The sequence below is a fragment of the Peromyscus eremicus genome, chromosome 9 (assembly GCF_949786415.1).
Source record: "Peromyscus eremicus chromosome 9, PerEre_H2_v1, whole genome shotgun sequence".
Taxonomy (NCBI): domain Eukaryota; kingdom Metazoa; phylum Chordata; class Mammalia; order Rodentia; family Cricetidae; genus Peromyscus; species Peromyscus eremicus.
In genome coordinates this window covers 84,150,019-84,170,776 of record NC_081425.1, presented here as the reverse complement: position 1 = coordinate 84,170,776, position 20,758 = coordinate 84,150,019, and the positions used below count along the sequence as shown (strand labels likewise).

The following is a 20,758-nucleotide window of genomic DNA, read 5'->3' as shown; positions in this document are numbered from 1 at the left end:
AAGCAGGCAAAGAGCAAACTTCCTTCTTCCATGTCTTTTATATAGACTGACAGCAGAAGATGTGGCCCAGATTAAAGGTGGATCTTCCCACTTTACATGATTTAGAAAAAAAAATTTCCTCACAGGCGTACACAGCTGCTTGGGTTTTAGTCAATTACAGATGTAGTCAGTTGACAACCAAGAATAGCCGTCACAAGTCCACCTATGTCAACTTGATACACAATCTTATCTCCTTATATCATGCTTAATTTCAAAATGAAAACAATAACCAGGTCATAATTACACCTAACATGATATAACTATCCCATGTACAATTGCAAATTAATCATGTGCTTAACCAGGTCTTTAATTATGCCTAACATGATATAATTATCCCTCATACAACCACAAATACATTATAAATTTAGAATAGGTGGCAATGTCCCTTGAGGGAAAGTCTTCTAGTATCTCAACTTAAATATGATGACCACTGATATTCTCTTAATTAATGTTACATTACATGCTATAGAAATTGAGGAAAGGAAACACAGATATCTGTACAAACACATTCATAACAAAATATGACAGAAACATTCATGTCAGTTACAATCTTATTTCTACATCTGGTCACATGGCCTTAGCTGGTATTCATACCTACCTTTCTCTACTACCCATTCAGTATTTCCTCCACCCTCAGCAAGAACCTCAGCAGGTCTTGGTTCTTTTCCTGGAGCAGTGACCCATATCTTCATTCCTGAAGGGTCTGTGCCGTTTGTCATCCTACCTGGATTAGGGTGTTGCAGTTTCCCATTGACTTTAATCACAGGACATGGTAGCACCAAGAGACATCCTAAAGGAGCTCCTGCACTCCAGACATAATCCTTCCTGCCTCCATTGTGGAGTAGCAGTCCAGTTTCCCCATGGTGATCTGGATCAATCACCCCTCCTAACACTGTTATTCCTTTCTTAGCCTGTTGGCTTAAGGGTATCAGAAACCCAAAGTGGCCAGGGGGAAGTCTGAGCTTCCAATTCTGTGAGATGTTTGTTGTGGTTCCCTTCTGGAACCAAAACTTCTAGGTCAGCAGAACTTAAGGTCACAGAAAACAAAAATTTCCTTAGTGGGTCACTAGGGTTAATAGTGAGCGGAACTATCCCCTTTTCTACCCCTTGATTCCTAGACCTGTGATTCTGATTTTGGGGGAAAATGTACCATATATTGGATGCTGAGTCAAAGCATAAACCACCTTCTGGAGAACCCTGCCCCAGCCCTCCAGGTTGCTGCCACCTAATTGGTACTGTAACTGTGTCTTCAAAAGGCCATTCCATCTTGTTATCAGGCCAGCTGTTTCATGGTGGTGGAGAACATGGTAAGAGCAGTGGCTTCCAACCAGGACAGTGGTAGCTTTAATCCCAGCAGAGGCAGGTGGGTCTTTGTGAGTTCGAGGCCGACCTGGTCTACAGAGCAGGTTCTAGGACAGCCAGGGCTACACAAAGAAACCCTGTCTCAGGAAAAAAACAAACAAACAGATAAAACCATGGATCCCGTGATCATGGGCCTACTGCCACACTTCTCTGGCTGTGAAGTGAGTTCCTTTGTCAGAAGCAATACTGTGTGGAATACCATGACTGTGGAGAAGTCGTTCTGTAAATCTGTGTATAGTAGTTTTGGCAGAAGCATTATGTGCAGGAAAGGGAAATCTATAACCAGAATAAATACCTACTCTAGGGAGGACAAAGTGGTGTCCTTTCCACGAAGGAGTTGATCCAGTCTAGTCAACCTGCCACCAGGAAATTGTACCTTATCTGGGGCTCAGTGTTGGCAGATCTGGCACTCAGCAGCAGCTATAGCCAAGTCAGCCTTGGTGAGTAAATGTTGTTGAGCGTGCATAAACCCCCCTCCCCCTTTTGCCTACATGACCATTTTCTTCATGGGCCACTGGGCAGTGACAGAGATGGCTGGAGAAAGAGGCAGACTGTCCATAGAACAGGTCATCCTTTCTGCTTGATTACTGAACTGGTCAGCTGAAGTCACCTTCTGGTGAACATTTACATGGGACACAAATATCTTCACATCCTTAACACATTTGCAGAGTCCTATCCACATACTTCTTCCCCAGATGTCTTTCTGTAATTCAGCCAACCTTAAAATGAGGGCTTTGGTTTGATTTTCCTCAATGTGAACTCTGTGTCTGCTGGAGAGAAGATTCTCTTCCAGGGCACATTTAGACTTTTTATCCATATCTGAAGCTGATCAGTTTTGTCACTGAGTTCATTGTTACCATATTCTGAGATGCTAGAAGTTGGTTAATTTTATCATGGAAATCATTCTCTTCCTTTTGTCACTTTATCCAGAGATGTTAGGAGCGACCAACCAGCATCATCATTTTTTAAATTTTTTCCACAAATTGTCAAACCATTTATATACAGAGTCATCAAATCTGTTGCCTCTTTTTTTTGTTTTGTTTTTTTTTGTTTGTTTGTTTTTTCGAGACAGGGTTTCTTTGTGTAGCTTTGCGCCTTTCCTGGAACTCGCTTTGGAGACCAGGCTGGCCTCGAACTCACAGAGATCCGCCTGGCTCTGCCTCCCGAGTGCTGGGATTAAAGGCGTGCGCCACCACCGCCCGGCTAAATCCATTGCTTCTTACAGTTGGTGAATCAGGATAATCAAATGCATTTGTCTCCTTAAGTTTGTAAAATAGTTGACACCACAGGCTTTCAGTACTCTTCAAGCTTCTAGGAGAGGCTGGCACTTTCAGTTACTGGAAAGTTGGTAATTGTAGGTATTGGCAAATTGGAAAGCGTATTCCAGATACTTAAAAAAAAAAATTATCCTTATATTTCTGTTGCTCTAGAACCTCTCCTGGTACCAAAATCTGTATTAATCACGGTTCTCTAGAGGAACCGAACTTAGAGAGAGAGAGAGAGGAGACAGAGAGAGAAGAGGAGAGGAGAGAGAGGGAGGGAGGGAGAAAGAGAGAGAAGAAAGGAGGGAGGGAGAGAGCAGAGCAGAGCATTTATTAGAAGGGCTTACAGGCTGTGGTCCAACAATGGCAGCCTACCAACAAGAAGATCCAAGAGTCTAGTAGTTGTTCAGTCCATGAGGCAGATATCTCATCTGGTCTGCAGTGTCCACCAGAATGCTGAAGAAGTGGGCTCTAATGCCAGTGAAGGGATGGACTTGCTAGTGAGGCAAGAGCAAGCAGGCAGAGAGCAAGCTTCCTTCTTCCATGTCCTTTATATGTGGCCCAGATTAAAGGTGGATCTTTCTACCTCAAAGTATCCAGATTAAAAGGGATCTTCCCACCTCAGTGATATGGATTAGAGATGGGTCTGCCAACTCAAACAATTTAATTAAGAAAAAAGTTCCTCACAGGTATGCCCAGCTACTTGGGTTTTAGTTAATTCCAGATGTAGCCAAGTTGACAACCAAGAATAGCCATCACAAGTGCACCCCTTGTCAACTTGACACACAATCACATCTCCTTATGTCATGCTTTACACCAAATGAAAACAATAACCAGTAAGTATTTCCAAAGTACTTGTTAACTTTCATGTGATCTGTATGTTGATAGAACACACATGCACAACCTTCATCTATATGAGATATGGTTAACTGGGAGAGAGTCCTTCCAGGACAACCTGTTTCTACTTGGAGTCTCATCAGTATTCAGATTGGAAAATTGAAATATATACACCATACCATTGATACTTGTTCAGGATTTTAATGGGCAACTGCTTTGAGTTCTGAAAAAGCTGATTCTGTAATCACTCATTTGCTAGAAGTTATGGCCATCATGGGTCTACCTGCACAAATTAAAACTGACAGTGCTCCAGCATATGTTTCTGTTAAAATGAAACAGTTTTTTGCTTATTACAATATAAAGCATATTACAGGTATACCACATAATCCTACAGGTCAAGCAGTTATAGAAAGATCAAACAGAACTCTAAAGGATATGCTAAATAAACAGAAAGGGGTAACAAAAACCCCCAGAAATAGACTGCATAATACTCTATTAACTTTGAATTTTCTCAATGCTAATGAGAAAGGAACAACAGCTGCAGAGAGACATTGGATAATAGAAAAAATTACAGAATTAAATCAGCCTATATACTTTAAAGATGTACTGACTTCAGAATGGAAACCAGGATATGTGTTATGTTGGGGACGAGGTTTTGCTTTTGTTTCTACAGGAGAAGATAAGCTGTGGATACCATCAAAATTGAACAAGAGAGACCTCTTAATTAGAAGAGGTGATAGTTCATCAACCAGCATTACCATCCAATTCAAACTAACCTATACCATTAACACATGCCTTTTCATTTCACTCCTGTGTGGCTCATTATCATTAGCAGGTAGCACTGCTGCCCCCCTCCCAGGGGAAGCTGTGGCCTCCAGGACTGTGTTCAGAAAAGTAAGCTTATTTACTGGTTTAGCTTTTCTGAAAGGTCACCATTTATTGTAGCCCTCGACTGAGCACGTGTATAAGAGGTCTATTCCAGCTACCTTAGAATCTTACCTGATTCAGAAAAAGTTAAGTCCTTACCAAAAACTACTTGTGAGCACTTATGGTTAAAAACCTAGTTGTCTGGTTCTGGCTTCTAAGGCTAGATATCATGATCAAGACCTGTGGACCAATTCCTTGTGCCCTGCACTGAGGGGTAATTGTCCTCTGGCATTCTTGCTGGCAGCTTCCCTGTTTAAGACCAAAGCAATTTTAGTCTCTATAACTAAATTGTAAGAACCTGTCATGAAAACTCATGGTACTTACTGAAATCAAAATAAATACCCAATCTCAAGAGATGGAGCTTGAGTGACAAACTAAATTCCTTTGTTCAGCAAATGTTACTCAGCTACTTGATGTGAGCCAGGCTCCTCCTAAGTGCCACTGGTGAATGCAGTTGATGTGAGCAGAAACTTATGACCCCACTGAGCTGACATGCTATTGAAAATAAGACAAACGGCCTGGAAAACACATGCGAAGCCAGGCCTACTGGCTTAAACCAGTAATCCCAAGTACTTATGAGGCTGAGATAGGAAGATCATGATTTCAAAGTCTGCCTGGGCTATAAATCCAGTTCTAGGCCAGCTTGAAACTTTGTCTTAAAGTCATAAAAATATAAAATAAAAATAAATACAAGGGCTACAGATGTAGTTCAGTGGCAGGGTGCTTGTCTAGCACACATGTGGCCCTGGGTTCAATCTCCAGTGCCAGAAGAAACAAGAAAGAAGCAACTTGATAATTTCTGAGTACAGTGGATAGGATAAGCAGGAGGTTGATGAACGGGCCTGGTACACACCTGTAGTTGTGGGTGTCTACAGAGGCTGACAGGAGCTTGCCCCTCCCCTAAATACTAGGGAGAGGCATGGGATGGCTTTGTGTTTGCGTGTCTATAATTGTAAAGGGATTATTTACTAAAGTAAAATGTACACATCTTAAGTGTGAAATTCGATGAATTTATGAGTCATCGTATTTTAAGTGGAAAAGAGACAGCATAGTCTATATTTTAGAGAGGCCAGTGACAGCTGAATGGTTGAGTGGATGGATAAATGGACAGATGCGTAGATGCAAAGGTGGATGGGTGGGTGATAGATGGTTAGATGAACAAACAATATTCTGTCTCATTATAAAACATAGTGTGGCTCTGAGCAGGTTTTTATTATTTATTTTTTGGAAGAGAGTGATTGAAGGTGGCATCTGATACTGTCTCCTTGCCATCTCTGCCCCAGAAAAAGGCCAGGTAGGGGCCAAGAGAAATGAGTCTGCCTCCGATTGCTGTGTCAGTTGACTTCAGCTTGGGCCTTGAGGTCCCCCAGAGGTGCTGGTTGATTGTGGTTAGCAGATGTGGCCTAGATTTTCTGCCCTGCCAACAGGCCTGGCCTATTCATCCTTCTCTTTACTGAGGATAACTCGTGTGCTGGACAAGCATGTGGTGTTTTTCCTGTGGTGAGGTTCTCAAGGGTTATTGAAGAGGTCCCTCTTGGAAGGTAGCGTCTGCACCGCTGTTTTCTAGAACCTGAAATGCTGTTGTTCAGTTGCCCTGTGATTGATATGTCACTGTCCTGTGGGACAGGAGGTGGCAGTAGTTCATTGACTTGCTTCCCAGTGTAATCATGGGAGAAGGTAGGCTGTTTAGAGATTAGGGAGCTACGTGTCATCCTGTTGTAATTACCAACTAGATTTCAGGGGAACCTCACCAATATGCTGCTTGCAACACATCCACCTGAAACATAAAGTTGAAAGAAAAGAGATTGAAAAGATATTTCATAAAAATGCTACCCCCCCAAAAAAAAGAAAAGAAAGAAAAAGAATTGGGACTGGCCATTGTGTGCACACTTGTAATCCCAACATTTGGGAGGCTAAGGAGGATCTTGAGTTCAAGACCAGCTTGGGCTCTCCAGCAAGATCTTATCTCAAAAAGGGAAACACATACCTTGAATTTTATACATTTTCTGTGTGTGTACATTTTCTAAAAGGTGTATTTTAATTCAAAAGTGAATAAGGTTGGAGGAGATAGGAGACCTTTTAGGCAAGTCAGGCCCTGTACATTGTTACGCATACTCACTGCAAGTGTGGGCACTGGCTGGTGGAGGAGCAGGGAAGCCTGTTAGAAAACACTCTTAGCACAGGATCGCAAATCATGACGTCCCAGACCAGTTAGATAGTAGACATGAGGAAAGGCTGTATCCAGAAGATCCATCAGTACCTGGTCCTTAGCATGGAAGCCTGAGAGAACAGCTTCCCAAGAGTTGAGAAAGAATGAGCCAAAGAAGCATTCAGGCCCTTGAAAGGATAGGATGAGTAGTGGGGGCAGTTGGAGAGGCCTGGCCTCTGAAATTTGCAGGGAAAGAAGAAAGGAGGGGCCTGGCCTGGAGAGGTCAGGATATAGCCAAGCTCATATTCTTCTGAAGCCCATGTAGGGTGCAGCCTATGACTGGGAAGGTGAACCCAGAGAAGAGAGGAAATACAGAATGAGAAGTGGGAATGGTGGAGTGAACTTGGATTTCCTGAGCTCGTGTTTTGTGCCAGTCCTATGTTCTCTCCTTTAATCTTCATAAGCTGGTAATTCTTTTTTCTTTTTATTTATTCTTCTCTCATACACTACATCCCAATTACAGCCTCCTTTCCCTCTACTCTTCCCAGCTCCCCACCCCTCCACTGCTCCTCTATTTCCCTTCAGAAAAGAGCAGGCATACCAAGATGCATTAAGACTAGGCATAGACCCTCCTATCAAGGCTGGGCAAGGTGCCGGGCAGTGGTGGCACACACCTTTAGTCCCAGCACTCGGGAGGCAGAGCCAGGCGGATCTCTGTGAGTTTGAGGCCAGCCTGGGCTACCAAGTGAGTTCCAGGAAAGGCACAAAGCTACACAGAGAAACCCTGTCTCTAAAAACCAAAAAAAAGACTGGGCAAGGCAACCCAGTAGGAGGAAAAGGGTCCCAAAAGCAGGCAAAAGAGTGAGAGACACCCCACTCACACTGTTTGGAGTCCTACAGAAACCCCAAGCTAAACAACCACAGCATGTCTGCAGAGGACCTAGTGCAGACCCATGCTAGCTGCTTCTGTCTCTGTGAACCCTGCTTAGTTGGTCTTGGGGGCCATGTTCTCCTGGTGTCCTCGGCCCCTGTGACTCCTACAGTCCTTCCTTCCCCTCTTCTGAGGGGTTCCCTGAGCTCTGCCTAATGTTTGGCTGTGGGTCTCTGCATCTGCTCCCATCAACTGCTTAGAGGAAGCCTCTCTGACGATGACTGGGTTAGGCTCTGATCTATGAGTACAGCAGAACATCACTAGGAATCGTTTTATTGTTTTTGTTTGTTTGTTTGCCAGTTGTATCTGGTTCCTACTCTAAGTCTCTGAGCCATCCCGCTTCGGGTTCCTGGCCCTCCAGGCAGTGTAGGGCATGGGCTCCCTCTCTTGGCTTGGGCCTCAAGTTAGACTAGTCATTGGCCACTCCCACGCCCTCTGAGCCACCATTGCCGCAGCACATCTTGCAGGTAGGACAGATGTAGGTCGAAGGTTTGGTGGCTGGGTTGGTGTCCCAGTCCCACCACTGAAAGTTGCCTGGTTACAGGAGATGCCAGTTTAGGCTCTGTATCCTCCATTACTAGGACTTGTTGATATGGTCACCCCCATAGGTTCCAGGAAGTTTGTACTGTTCCCTAAATGCCCCCCTATTCCAGTCATCTCTCTCCCTGTACTCTGGCCCTCCATTCCTTCCTCCCCCTGAGGTGGTATTCCCAAAGCTGGGAATTCTTAAGGGCACTCCCTCCCTCCTTTCTTCCTTCTTTCTACTTTCCATCTGTCTCTCCCTCTCTTTTCCTGTGTGCTGTTTATCAGTGTGTGTGTGTGTGTGTGTGTGTGTGTGAACTAATTTGCAACTTAGAGGCAGAGACAGAATCCAAACCCACCTCTATGGCCTGTGAAGCCCAGACTCTTGACTTTCAGAGGCTTGGGACCCTGTGACTGACTGTCTGTCTTCAGGGCATGTGTACACAAAAGGCCAAGAGCCTGCTTAGGACCTCTCCATGGCCTTGAGGCAGTTTGGAGCCAGCCCTGTGAGAGAAAAGGCTTCACTGAGTGCTGCTGGCCTCCACGGCAGCCAGTCTCTAGCTTGCTGACATTTCCACCTCCCTTTGATCTGGAAGGGCTCTTCAAGCTCTGGGAGCCTTTGCTTCCAGCTCTGGGGAGCTTAACCCACCCTGAAGACATTGCCTGCTTACTCTGCCCTGAGCCTTGCCCCAGGGGATATGTTGTGGATGGGTGGGTGGGTGGGTGGCTTCTTGTGAACCTTGTTTTCAGTGGTAACTCTTGGCTTTTTACCAGCAGAGACTTGTCTTCCCAGGGTTCTTTGTCCCTGAATTACAACCTTCAGATGAAATGCAGGATACCACGGGACAAGTTTGAATTCCTGCCACCAGAGGCCCCCCACCATTCTTTCTCTCGTGTCCATCGCTAACTCTGTTAGCTAGCTCAAGGGTTAAAAGGCAGCTGGAATCTTCTTTCTTCTCCTCAGCCTCCTGTGGCAGCATGTGAGGCAGCTGTCCTTTGACCCAGTGTGTCTGATGGGTCTCCCTGCTCCCACATCCCCCCCTTTAGGCTGCTGTTAGCACAGCAGCAGAATAAAGCTTCAGCTTAATGTCCATCCATCAGCCCAGGGAAAAAAGAGAAGCACTTGTTCTGGCTTCTGGGTGAAAGCTGTTTGACTCACCGGTATCTGCCTCACTCAGACGACCTAGAACCCTCACAAACAAATCCCACCCTGCTCCCCAGATTCTTTGCCCTGCTGCAGCATTCACCTCCACACAACTGAAGTATTCTGTGTTTCAGCCGGCCCTCCCATGTAAAGAAGGCAAGGATTTTGTCTGTCTCTTTTCCTCCTGAATGGGACATGTTACATAAAAGCCCATGTGTGTATGTAAGTGTTTCCATATTGTTACTAATTTTGTCTAGATCTACCTTTTTTAGCAGTGTCTAGGATTAGTGTGTGTGTGTGTGTGTGTGTGTGTGTGTGTGTGTGTGTGTTGTCCCATTATGTATACTTAGCCCTGTTAATATTTATTGACAGTCTGTCCAGGGTTTTTATTGTGACAGTATTACAGCAACATCCCTATGCATCTTGGTACATCAGCATTAATGCTTGTAGAGTGCATACATAGCACTTGAAGAAATGTAATGTAAAAGTACATGGGTGGTTAATACTTCCATAGACTTACCAAGTTGAACTCTGGTAATATTAGCTCATGCTTCTGGAGTATGTTTTCTCTCCAGCTTTTTAAACAGGAGACATTAGGCCATTTGAAAAGTCTAAATTATAAAATAAATAAATAAGCAACCACATTCCATCAATTATGGAATGTGCTTTTGTACAATCAGGGGGGGGGGTCTAAATTATATTACAGTGAATTTCAAATGCCTTGTTCTCCAGTTACTATCTTTCTACATGAATGAGTTTGCTCTGCCTGGGTACACAGACTGGGTAGTTTAAATGATAGACATTTATTTTCTTTTAGTTCTGGGAAGGTTAGGTCCAAGATGAAAAGATTAGTCAGCAGGTTTTATTTCTTCTAAGGTGTCTCTCCCTGGGGCTTGTGAATAGCTACTCCCCCCCCCCCCACACACACACACAGGGTTTCTTTGTGTAGTCTGATCTGAGTTGTGTTGATCAGGCTGGCCTTAAACTCAGATCTGCCTGCCTCTGCCTCCCGAATGCTGGTTTTTGTTTTTTTTTAATTTTTTATTGAAAATAGTTCCCTTCCCTCCAGTCCTCTCACCTTCCCTCTCTCCAAACCCACTCCCCTTCTGTTTCTTCTCCAGAAAAGATTAGGCCTCCAAGAGATGACAGCCAAACAGGACAAAGTAAGATACAATAAGACAAGGCAAAAGCCTTCCTATGGAGGCTGAACAAGGCAACCCAATAGGAGGAAAAGAGTCCCAAGAGCAGGTGAAAGAGTCAGAGATGTACCCATTCCCACGTAGGAATTAGGAGTCCCACAGAAACAGCAAGCTATAAGCCATAACATATGTGCAAATGACCTGGTGCAAACCCATGCTTGCTACTTGAGTCTATGTGAGCCCATGTGAGCCCTGCTTAGTAGATGCAGTGGGCCATGTTCTCCTGGTGTCCTCCATCCCCTCTGACTCCTACAGTCTTTCTGCCTCCTCTTCCACAGGGTTCCCCAATCTCTAAGGGGAGGGACCCAATGGGGACCTCTAATTTAGACTCTTCTCTCCTCATACTGTCTGGCTGTGGGTCTCTGCATCACTCCTATCTGCTGCTGGATGCAGCCTCTATGATGATGACTGGACAGGGCACTGATCTGAGTATAGCAGAACATCATTAAGAATCCTTTCATTGATTTTATTTTATTTTATTTATTTATTTATTTATTTTTTGGTGAGTCATATTTGGTTCTACTCTAGGTCTCTAGGCTATCCAGTCTCTAGTTTCTGGCCATCCAGGCAGTGTAGGGCATGGGCTCCCTCCCATTTCATAGGCCTCAATTTATACCAGACATTGGTAGGCCACTCCCACAAATTCTATGCCACCCTTGCCCCAGAACATCTTGTAGGCCATACAGATTGTAGGTCGAGGATTTTGTGGCTGGGTTGGTGTCTAGGTTTCTTTTTCCGTAGCCTGCAGAATACCTTCCTAAGACAAAGAGACTAGAACGTAGGGAAGAAGGCTCCAGGCACCAGCTCTACATTCAACGAGCTGTGTGGATGTTGTCCTCAGCAGTGGAGCCCCACTGTCAGTTTTCGGAGAGCGACCCTCTGCCCTTGCATCAGCCTGGGTTCTTTAGGGATCTCCATGGGACCCCCTCAGTCACAACTCAACCAAATGCCATCCAGTCCCACCACTGGGAGCCTTGCCTAGCTACAAAAGATGGCTCGTTCAGACTCTGTCCTCCATTACTAGGAGCCCTCATTAGGGTCATCCTCATAGATTCCAGCAAGTTTCCATTTCACTAAGTTTCCACAGCACCTCCCAAAAGCCTCCCCCATTTCAGCTGTCTCTCGCTGCACTTTCTCCCTCCATCCCCCACCCCCACTACCTGATCCGCTGCTCCAGTCCCCACCTGCCCCCAATCCACTCAAAATCTCTTCTGTTTACCCTTCCCAGGGAGATCCATGCTTCCCCTCTAAAGCCCTCCTCTTTACCTAACCTCTCTGGGTCTGTGGATTGTAGCTGGGTTATCATTTACTTAATGGCCAATATCCGCTTATAAGTGAATACATACCATATGTATCTTTCTGGATCTGGGTTACCTCATTGAGGTGAGAATTTTTCGAGTTTCATCCATTTGCCTTCAAATTTCATGATGTTAATTTTTTAACAGCTGAGTAATAACTCCATTGTGTAAATGTACATTTTCTTTATCCATTCTTGTGTTGAGGGATGTCAAAGTTGTTTTTAGTTTCTGACTATTATGAGTAAAGCCACAATGAACATGGTTGAGCAAGTGTCTCTGTGGTAGGATGGAGCATTCTTGAGGTAGATGATTCCCACCTTTCTGAGGAACTGGTGGATGGCTACTTTTTACCATGTCCTCAAATGATCTTTTCTTGGTGCACTCATACATCTGTCCATACATGTATCCTGGGTTCCTCTTTTTTTTTTTTTTTTTTTTTTGTTTTTGGAGACAGAGTTTCTCCATGTAATTTTGGTGCTTGTCCTGGATCTCGCTCTGTAGACCAGGCTGGCCTCAAACTCACAGAGATCCACCTGGCTCTGCCTCCCGAGTGCTGGGATTAAAGGTGTGTACCACCGCTGCCCGGCAGGTTCCTCTTTTTGTAAGAACACCAATCATACTGGGTTAGGACCCACCCACAGAACCTCATTTTATGTTAATTGCTTCTTCAAAAGCACTATCTTCAAATATGAATCCAATAAGGATTCATCCCATAGTACCACAATTGTTTCCCTTTATCCATGCATCACATTAATACAGTAGTAACAATAGATTTATTAGTTACTTATAATGTGTTTAAACTATACCATTTTATATAATCTATTTAACATACATAACATATATAATTATAATCTATTTAACATATATAATGTATAATTTCTTTCCATAAGCCATTAGAAGGAAAATTATAGCCACTCTATTACCTAAGTGTATATCCTGTAGGAATCAGAACATTCTCCTTTTGGAATATTTGATGTCCTCTACAATGGTGAGGAGAGAGCTGGGTATGGGGGCACACACCTTTAACCTCAGCACTGAGGAGGCAAAAGAAGGTGGATCTCTGAGTTTGAGTCCAGCCTAGCCTGGTCTACAGAGCAAGATCCAAGACAGGCAGAGCTACACACAGAAATGCTGTCTTGAAAAACGAAAAAATTAAATAAAATAATAATAATAATGGTAAGGATAGAACTGATAATCATAAAGTGGTTGTGCCCCAGCTGCAAGTTTCTAGACTATTCTCTGTGAATCCCTACCCCTCAGTGAGACTTGGCCTGCTTCTAGGAAAAGATCTTGCTTTTAAGAGCCATTCAGGCCAGCAGAGCCTCTTGGCTTCCACTTGAGGTTCTTTTGGCACGGTTGAGGTTTTGAGTCTATGGTATGTCAAGGATGCAACAGGCTTCCTCACAGTTCCACCAGCTTTTCAGTCTCTGTATCAACATGACTCGAAACACCAGGCTTGTTATTTCAGTCTTTGTATAGGCAGCCTTGCCCTGCCAAATGTGGACTGGCTGTATTTATTCAAAGAGCAGAGTTTATTGACTTGCGTTCTGTTTGCTCTCTTACACTCCTCCTGCTGTTCCTCTGGCAGCTTGGGATTTCTCCAGAAGTTGGTTCTTTCCCGCTACCAGTTGTGATTGGAGATTTTTCATGGCTTGAGTCAATCTGGTTCTTTCTTAGCACTTTGGTATGGGTAAATATCACACAAGCAGCATTTCCAGTGGTTGTTTTAGTTGTGGAATGTTGCCAAGCACCTCAGGGGTACTTGTAGTAGTGAAACCTTATTTCCTCTGTTCTAGACAGTATGCCGGACATCTTGGGCACAGGTGCGAACCTGGTGAGTCCTTTGCCAGCCAAGGTTGATCAGGTTGTTGCTGCCACTTCCTTAGAGCTGTGAGCACAGCCAGCATCCTTACTCAGGGCCTCCATCCAGGAAGTCCATATCTGCACAGTTCTCGGGGCTGCTTTTCTAAGCCGATTCTGCTTAGACTCCCCTGGCTCTTCCTTTCCTACAGGATTCACTCCAGACCCCCTGACACAGCACTCAGGACCACCCCCACCCCCAATTTGGTCCATGTTCAATGTGTCACCCTCTCACCTGCTGTTTCTCCAGCAGGCTTTCTTGTTATCTAGTATGGTAAGACAAATGAAATTATTCTAAACACACAGCAATGCTCTGTTGCTGTACCTGTGAGCCCTGAAGCAGGGTCTGCTCAGTGTCTGCTCTCCTCTCTGGTCTTTCGCAAGCTCTTACTTAGCCCTGAGGACTTGGCTTGATTGTTTCCGTTAGGGAAGCGTGTCTTAACTACCGCTTCCAGCCTCAGATCTGTCTCTTTTCTAGCGCTTTCCATCCCATATAGTTACATAGCTCTCCCCTGTTTCCTAGACAGCTAACTTTACATTTGTATCCCCACTGTCTGGCTTGAAGTAGACAGTAAACTGCAGGGTAAGTGGGTGGATTGTCCTCAGACAGAACATATGCTAAGGTCAGAAGCAACTACATTATCCTTTGTTGTTTCTAGTGATTACCTCACAAGGGAAAAATGCAGGTTTGCACACACTGTGAGAAGTCCTGCTTTAATAGTATCTAGTTCTGGAGAGTCCATGCTAACAGACAGCAGTACAGGCTCTCTGTAACCTTCACTGAGCAGCATACATTGTCCCGTGCTAACAGACAAAGTATTTTAACTTAGCAATGTAAATAACAAGTGGGCTGATAACCCGACTTGTGTTTGTGCTTTGCTTTGCTGTTGGTTTGAGAAACTACTGATATCTGTCTGTTCTTCCAGTTAAACGCTTCAGAGAACCAAAGCATGAAAGACGACCATGGAGGATATGGTATGTACCAAAGTGCTGACTCACCCCTAGAAAGCTTTTTGCTGTGTTGGGGCTTTGGTTTGGGGGCTGACAGCAGTGTATTGGGATAGCTAGGGCATGGAATAGGGGAAATTACGTATCATAGAAAGTATGTAGAATTCCTCAACTGAGTTCATTATTAGGCATTCTGTATAATATGAAAACAGACCTGGTTTTTTGTTTTTTGTTTTTTGTTTTTTTCATATAACTATTGACCCCTCCTTTTATTTATAATGTTGCTTTCAGTACTGGGAGATGGAAGACAATACAAATGAGACCCCCTCTGCTGTGGGTTTCTTCATCTTGTTGCGAGATTATGTTTACATTCTTGACTTCTACCGTCTACATGTATAAACAAATACAAATTTATTTGGAGATTAGTCATGCATATGTCAGAGATCCTTAGAAACCCCCCCCCCCCCCCCCCCCCCCCCCCCCCCGCTCCAGATGTAACCCAAAACACAAAGAAACAGTATTTCCGTTTCTGGATTTATTGTGAAAGACATAGATAAATGGCTAAACGGAGAGGTTCGGTGTACTGGGGTGCTCCTGACACAGTTCTGTGACTACGGCTTTAGCATGCACCATCCTGTGTACCAGTTCACTTGCTCACTGGTTCCAAAACACTCCAGGCCCCATGTTTTACAATCCCTAGGCTTGCCTGACTGTTAACTTGGTCTACAGCCCTTCTTCTCACCCTGGAGTATGGTGGGTCTTGGTTTAGTCACGGCTTAGTCCTTCGGTGGCCTTCCCCATCCTAAAGCCCTCTAGGAACTAGTCATTTTTTTTAGAACAAAAGATGTTCCTGTCATCCAGGACAGTCCAAAGGACTGGGAGTTCTGTGAGGGGGCCCGGGGCCAAAAATCAAGTATTAGGACAAAAGATTCCTCCCACCTCTGGCACTCGGGAAGTTACAGGGGCCTCGGGACTCTGGGTCGGGGTGGAGATGGAATGTTTAGTTTAGATCTGTGAATATCAAACATACTCATTTTGTGTAGAATGACCCTGCAGTAGCAGTTGTGTGTTCAGTATGTGGCGGTAAAGCTTCAGAAATAGATTCCAAGGACGAAACTCCCACACAGTAAGTCATCTGGAAGGAAACAGGCAGGCTTCGGGGAACAGTGTGGGCCACACTAAGCTTACTCCTGCCCTAAGGAAACTTCCACTCCCCTTCAGAAGAAACCTCGTCGTCATGTCAGTAAAGCGCTTTCTAAGTTGTCACACATGTACTTGCTGGTTCTTAAGGTCATTCCTCCCACATGTTGAGAATTCTTCTTTGTGCTCACTCGGTCACCGATTCTCCTAAATCTGGTCGTTTAGTCCTGCTGTCACAGTTAGTGAGGAACACCTCGAAGACCTAGCTCTGAGGCCCTCCGCGTCTTACACACGTTATCTTTTGATGGGTTTAGGGATGGTTTTGAGGCTTGGTCTGGGTGAGCTCTCTGGTCTGTGTTCTCTGAAGCGGTTGCTGCTGTCCTGTCAGGTTGGTAACGCTTGCTGGTTCTGTTTTACGCAGGTTTTTAGATACTTCCAAACAAGCCATAGGGATGCTGTTCATCCACTTTGCCAATGTGTACCTAGCAGATCTCACTGAAGAGGACCCTTGTTCACTGTGAGTCTTGTACTTGAATTTGACCTCAATTGAAAATATGGACTGGCCTTCCCTTCCCTTCCAGTGCAGCCCCCTTGCTTGGGGGAGGCACCAAACCCTTCCCCTCTGGGCTCCTCTCTCGTTTCATCCTGTGCGTGCCTTCATGGCTCTATATACTCAGCTTTGGGTTGGCTCTCTGGGCTTTGACAGTCACCTTGTGTGTCGGCTTTCTGCTCATCCGTCCAAGTTCAGTCCTTTGTCTTTGGTGCCCTTGTAGTCCCATGTTTCCAGCACCCCACCCCCTCCGCCAAGCAGGACAGGATAACACTGCGAGAGCAGCTCTGTGCCAGTTACAGAGCGCATAGGCTTTTCCATGTGATGTGAGATGCTCCCAGGCAGTGCTTGTGGAGCATCACCTGTTCCAGCTGTCAGTGTGGACTGCTTTCTACGTGATAGCCAGAGCAGTGTGTCTGAAACCTTCACCGTGCCCTGGGAGTCTGTACTTCTTCCTGGGAGGAGGCGTGGTCATCCCCCTCGCAGACAGAGTGGCAGAGGATTTACCCCAGTCCCAACTCTTACTTCCTATCGCCAACTTCAAGTTAGAGGCACAAAAATGTTACAGTACTTAAAGTTCACAGTGCAGAAGTGGTGGAGCTAGACTTAGTCTGTGTCCAAGGCCCCACGATGCTCTGACGCCTGAATGGATCCCCTGTGTTGAGTACTGAGTGTAAAATCTGGTCTTGGTTTCCAAGGACAGCACACAGTAGGCTCAGGAAGTATTTGGCAGGTATATAGATGAGTTCAAGACTGGATATACCCATTGTCCTTGGTATTTCTCAGGCTTTATCTCAGCTGTGAATAGCATTCTTCATCAATGAGATGTAGCCTCCTGCCAGAACAGAAGTTGCTTTGGAAGCTGTGACTGATCTTTCTGACTCTGGTCTGAGAGTGACCTCTTGTGTCTTTAAGGGGGAAGAGCAAGCTGCCTGCCTGCCACTCAGTGCTTGTGTTTTGGGTTCTGGTATGCTGCCCCCATATTGGAGTGTTGTGCACATCACAAAGCCCAGACTGGGGCAGAGGTCAGCATAAAGTGTCTCAGGTCCTAGCAGCTTGGAAGCTCCTTGAAGCTGAATCTTGCATTCTCCTCGAGCTTATCTATAGGGAGTTCAGAACCTGCCTCCGTGGCCTCATTCTCTACTTAGTCTGCTCTAGTAGCTGGGGCCTGTGTCCAGCACTGCTGTTAGATGTGGATATAGGGTCCTTGAGAGAGGGCAGGTAAACAAGGTACTTTACCTTGGTGAGAAAAGTTTTGTGTCAGGAAAATGGAAACAAACCTTATAGGAATGTGTGGTCACTATGGGCATACCTCCCCCCACCCCTTCCTCCAATCCTCTGGCCTTTTCTTGGGGCAGCAGAACTCTCACTGAAGTTAAAAGTCAAGTCCGGGAATGTATCTGTAGTAGAGCATTTGCCTAGCATATATAGGGTGCTGGGTTCCATCACCAGCACCACTACAAGAAAGTAAAAATACTGTTTGCACACACCGTTACTGATAGGGGTGACTATGTGGCCATGTGGCCATGTCTGCTTTGTCTAAGAAGTCTCAGAAACCATTTTCTTTGAATGCCATGGGAAAGTGGCGCAGCTCTATGACCTCATGTGGCCTGAACCATCAGGGAATGAGCAGAAGCATTGAATGGGTTTGTTGTTCAATTGGGTTTGTTTTCCTGTCAGTTTCCTTAGCCACTTCCAGGTACGCTGTCTTCTATTAAATCTTGGCCTTGGCACATACACTTGAAATTTATAAAGTTTCTCTGTCCTTCTCTTTCCTGTTCTTCAAATTTTTAATATTAGCACCTTTTTAGACACCTGGAAATGGAAGCCGCCATTTCCATAGCCTCTTGCATAAATACATGTATGGGTACCACTCTCCCCCAGTAAGGTCAAAGACTGAGTCTGTTAGCCTGATCCCATCCCTGGTAAGTACTTCACTGAGGCCCCAGCTCAGTGGCTTTCTCCCCTGACCATGCTGGTGTGGCCTCTCTTTCTAGGTACCTCATCAACTTTCTTCTGGACGCCACTGTAGGCATGCTTCTCATTTATGTGGGCGTACGCGCTGTCAGTGTCTTGGTGGAGTGGCAGCAGTGGGAATCCCTGCGGTTTGGAGAATATGGTAATGTCCGTGGACACTGGGGAGAGCATGTTGGGGACGACTGTGGAGCTCTGCAATCTGCAAGGTTGGGAGCTGCTGACTGTCTTCCTGTGTAAACAGAAAGGGGTTTGTTTTAGGGTCTGAATATCACTTTCCTTGGGGGCAAGGAGGAAGTACTTCAAGGCCACGACACTCACTTTTGTGGGAGAGAAGGTGGCAGCAGCCAGGAGACAGCGCTTCCACCAGGGTCACTTGTGGTTCCACCTGCAGGACTGCCAAGCCACCTTGTTCTGCTGAGATTCCCAAAGATCTCACCCCACCTGCCCGCCACGTTAGAGATGTGGCAGCAACTCTTGTTTGAGAGGTGGTCCGTCCATAGGGAGATGGGCGTTTGTCCTTCTGCTACCCACTGTTTGCCCTGGCACTAGGTTACTCTGCTGACAGGAGAGCTCACGTGGCAAGTACCGGAGTGCAGCCCTCCTGAGGTCAAGCTGCCTTGCTTCTTCTAACTGTAGACTTGTCCCCCACCTAGCATGTGGATGTCTCAGTCACTCAGACGTGAGGTCATCACCACCCAGATACAAGGCTTCAGACCAGCAACTTCGTGGGTGCTGGCCTACCTTGTAAGACCCCCATGTCACAGCCTGAGTAAGCAGCTGCTTTCAAGTCAGCTGTAAGCACGAGGAAGAGTTGAGGAAGAGTTGATAGGAGCTCCTAGCGCGGAGCTCCTCTTCTGGAACAGTGTTAGCAGAACTTCACCACAAGAGGGCACCAGGGCAAGCGTGAGGGTTGTGGGTGAAGTCTGGATCCACATTGGCCTTTCCTTGTCAGGCCATCCAAACAGCCCATGGCTCTGGGCCCGGAGACCTACTCACTTCTAGGTGGCTGAAGATCTCAGAGGGACTGACAGTTTGAAAGGGCGCATGATTGGTGGAGCTGGCTGTGGAGTGCCTTGGGTATTTCTAGAAATCTTAAGTAATTGTTTGTCTTCAGTGAGGGAAGATGAGCTCAGGGGAGGGCTTTTCTTAGCCTGTTACTTGATGCTGATGAGTCACTGACTTAAGATAGTGCCCGACACAGCCTGTGCCGCAGGACTCCAGAGAGGGAAGGATTCTGAATGCCGAGTCATGGAGCTCTCGGCTGGCAGGACAGAAATGGGCCACAGCACGTGGGGACCAATTCTACATCATTCTCATTTATAAAAGGACACCTGGAGGAGGGAAGTGACACACCCAGTCAGGGCGTGTTTAAGGGCTTCGGTCCTCTGCACCAGGAGTCCTAACACCTTCACCGCCTCCGTCAACACTGCTCACATTATGCCTTTGCTGTGGAGATCCCTTCTGGAGGGCAGAGCTGTCAGCCCCACCGTAGCTGACTGGTGATGATGTGGGTTCTCCACAGTCAGCAGTTGACTGAGAACAGGGGTCAGGTCTGGTCCCAGTAGACCAGGTACCACCCGTTCTGAAGCAAGTTTTGTCTGCCTACCCAAGGATGGAGAGAAAGGAAGGAGGCAGTGGCTGTGTGTGAGCCCTGTCCTCTTGGGCCAGTCCCTTGATTCAGTCACTGTTGTTGGGAACCAGTGTCTTCAAGCCGGGGTGTCTGCAGAGAAAATGTCCCTTTGCCAGAGACCATCCCAAGTCCTCCTTTCCTAGACTCCCCCTTCCTGCTGCTCCGTGCTTGTTGATTGTTGTTGATTTCTGTTGCTGCTGTAACAAATCAACACAGGCTTAGCGATAAGACAAGCCCATTGATTTAATCTCCAGTTCCTCCGGAAGTCCCACCCAGTGGGACAGGAGGGCATCAGTAGGTAATAAGGATGGTTGTTCTGTTGTCCTGCCCCGCCTCTAGTTCTGTCTGGGTCCCTTGGCTCATGATTCTCTCCCTCTGCTTTCAAAGTCAGTAGCGGAGTTCTTCTTAAGGTATACCAGTCTGACCTTCTACCTTGAAGGGCCCCTGTGATTACCCAGAGTGCACCTGGACACTCCAGATATTCCATTTAGGTCTGAATCACAACCTTAATTCCATTAACAGACAGCATTCCCCTTGGTTAGGTCACAGCACATATCGTGGGTTCTAGAGATTGGAAGGTGGACATCTTTGCAGGACCATTATTCTGCCTTCTATACCTGTGAATTTACCTGTCCAGTTGAGGCAGGAACTCCATGTAGGCCCCACAGCTCTCAGGTAAACAGAGAAGAGGGATTTACTTGAGAAAAGATAGCTTACTTGGTTCTAGAAGAGATCTTGGGAGTTGGAACGTAAGCCAGAGTTATTTGGTTTGAGGGGGGAATAGTTTCTGAGTGACTCGTGACATCTGCAGTCTGATGAGTGTGGTGACGCCGACGGAGGAGAGTGCTGGAGGAGAGTGCTGGAGGAGAGAGTGCTGGAGGAGAGTGCTGGAGGAGAGAGTGCTGGAGGAGAGTGTGCTGGAGGAGAGAGTGCTGGAGGAGAGAGTGCTGGAGGAGAGAGTGCTGGAGGAGAGAGTGCTGGTG

The 20,758-nt window shown here is 46.0% G+C and overlaps 1 protein-coding gene across 1 annotated transcript in view; it reads left to right on the top strand.

Moving 5' to 3' along the window:
• The window catches only part of LOC131919610 (store-operated calcium entry regulator STIMATE), a 60,321-nt gene that overhangs the window by 26,097 nt on the left and 13,466 nt on the right, over nucleotides 1-20,758 (top strand). The window contains exons 2-4 of the mRNA XM_059273942.1: nucleotides 14,457-14,505; nucleotides 16,040-16,135; nucleotides 18,166-18,287. Coding sequence (XP_059129925.1) covers nucleotides 14,457-14,505; nucleotides 16,040-16,135; nucleotides 18,166-18,287 — 267 coding nt within the window. The remainder of the gene's footprint in view (nucleotides 1-14,456; nucleotides 14,506-16,039; nucleotides 16,136-18,165; nucleotides 18,288-20,758) is intronic.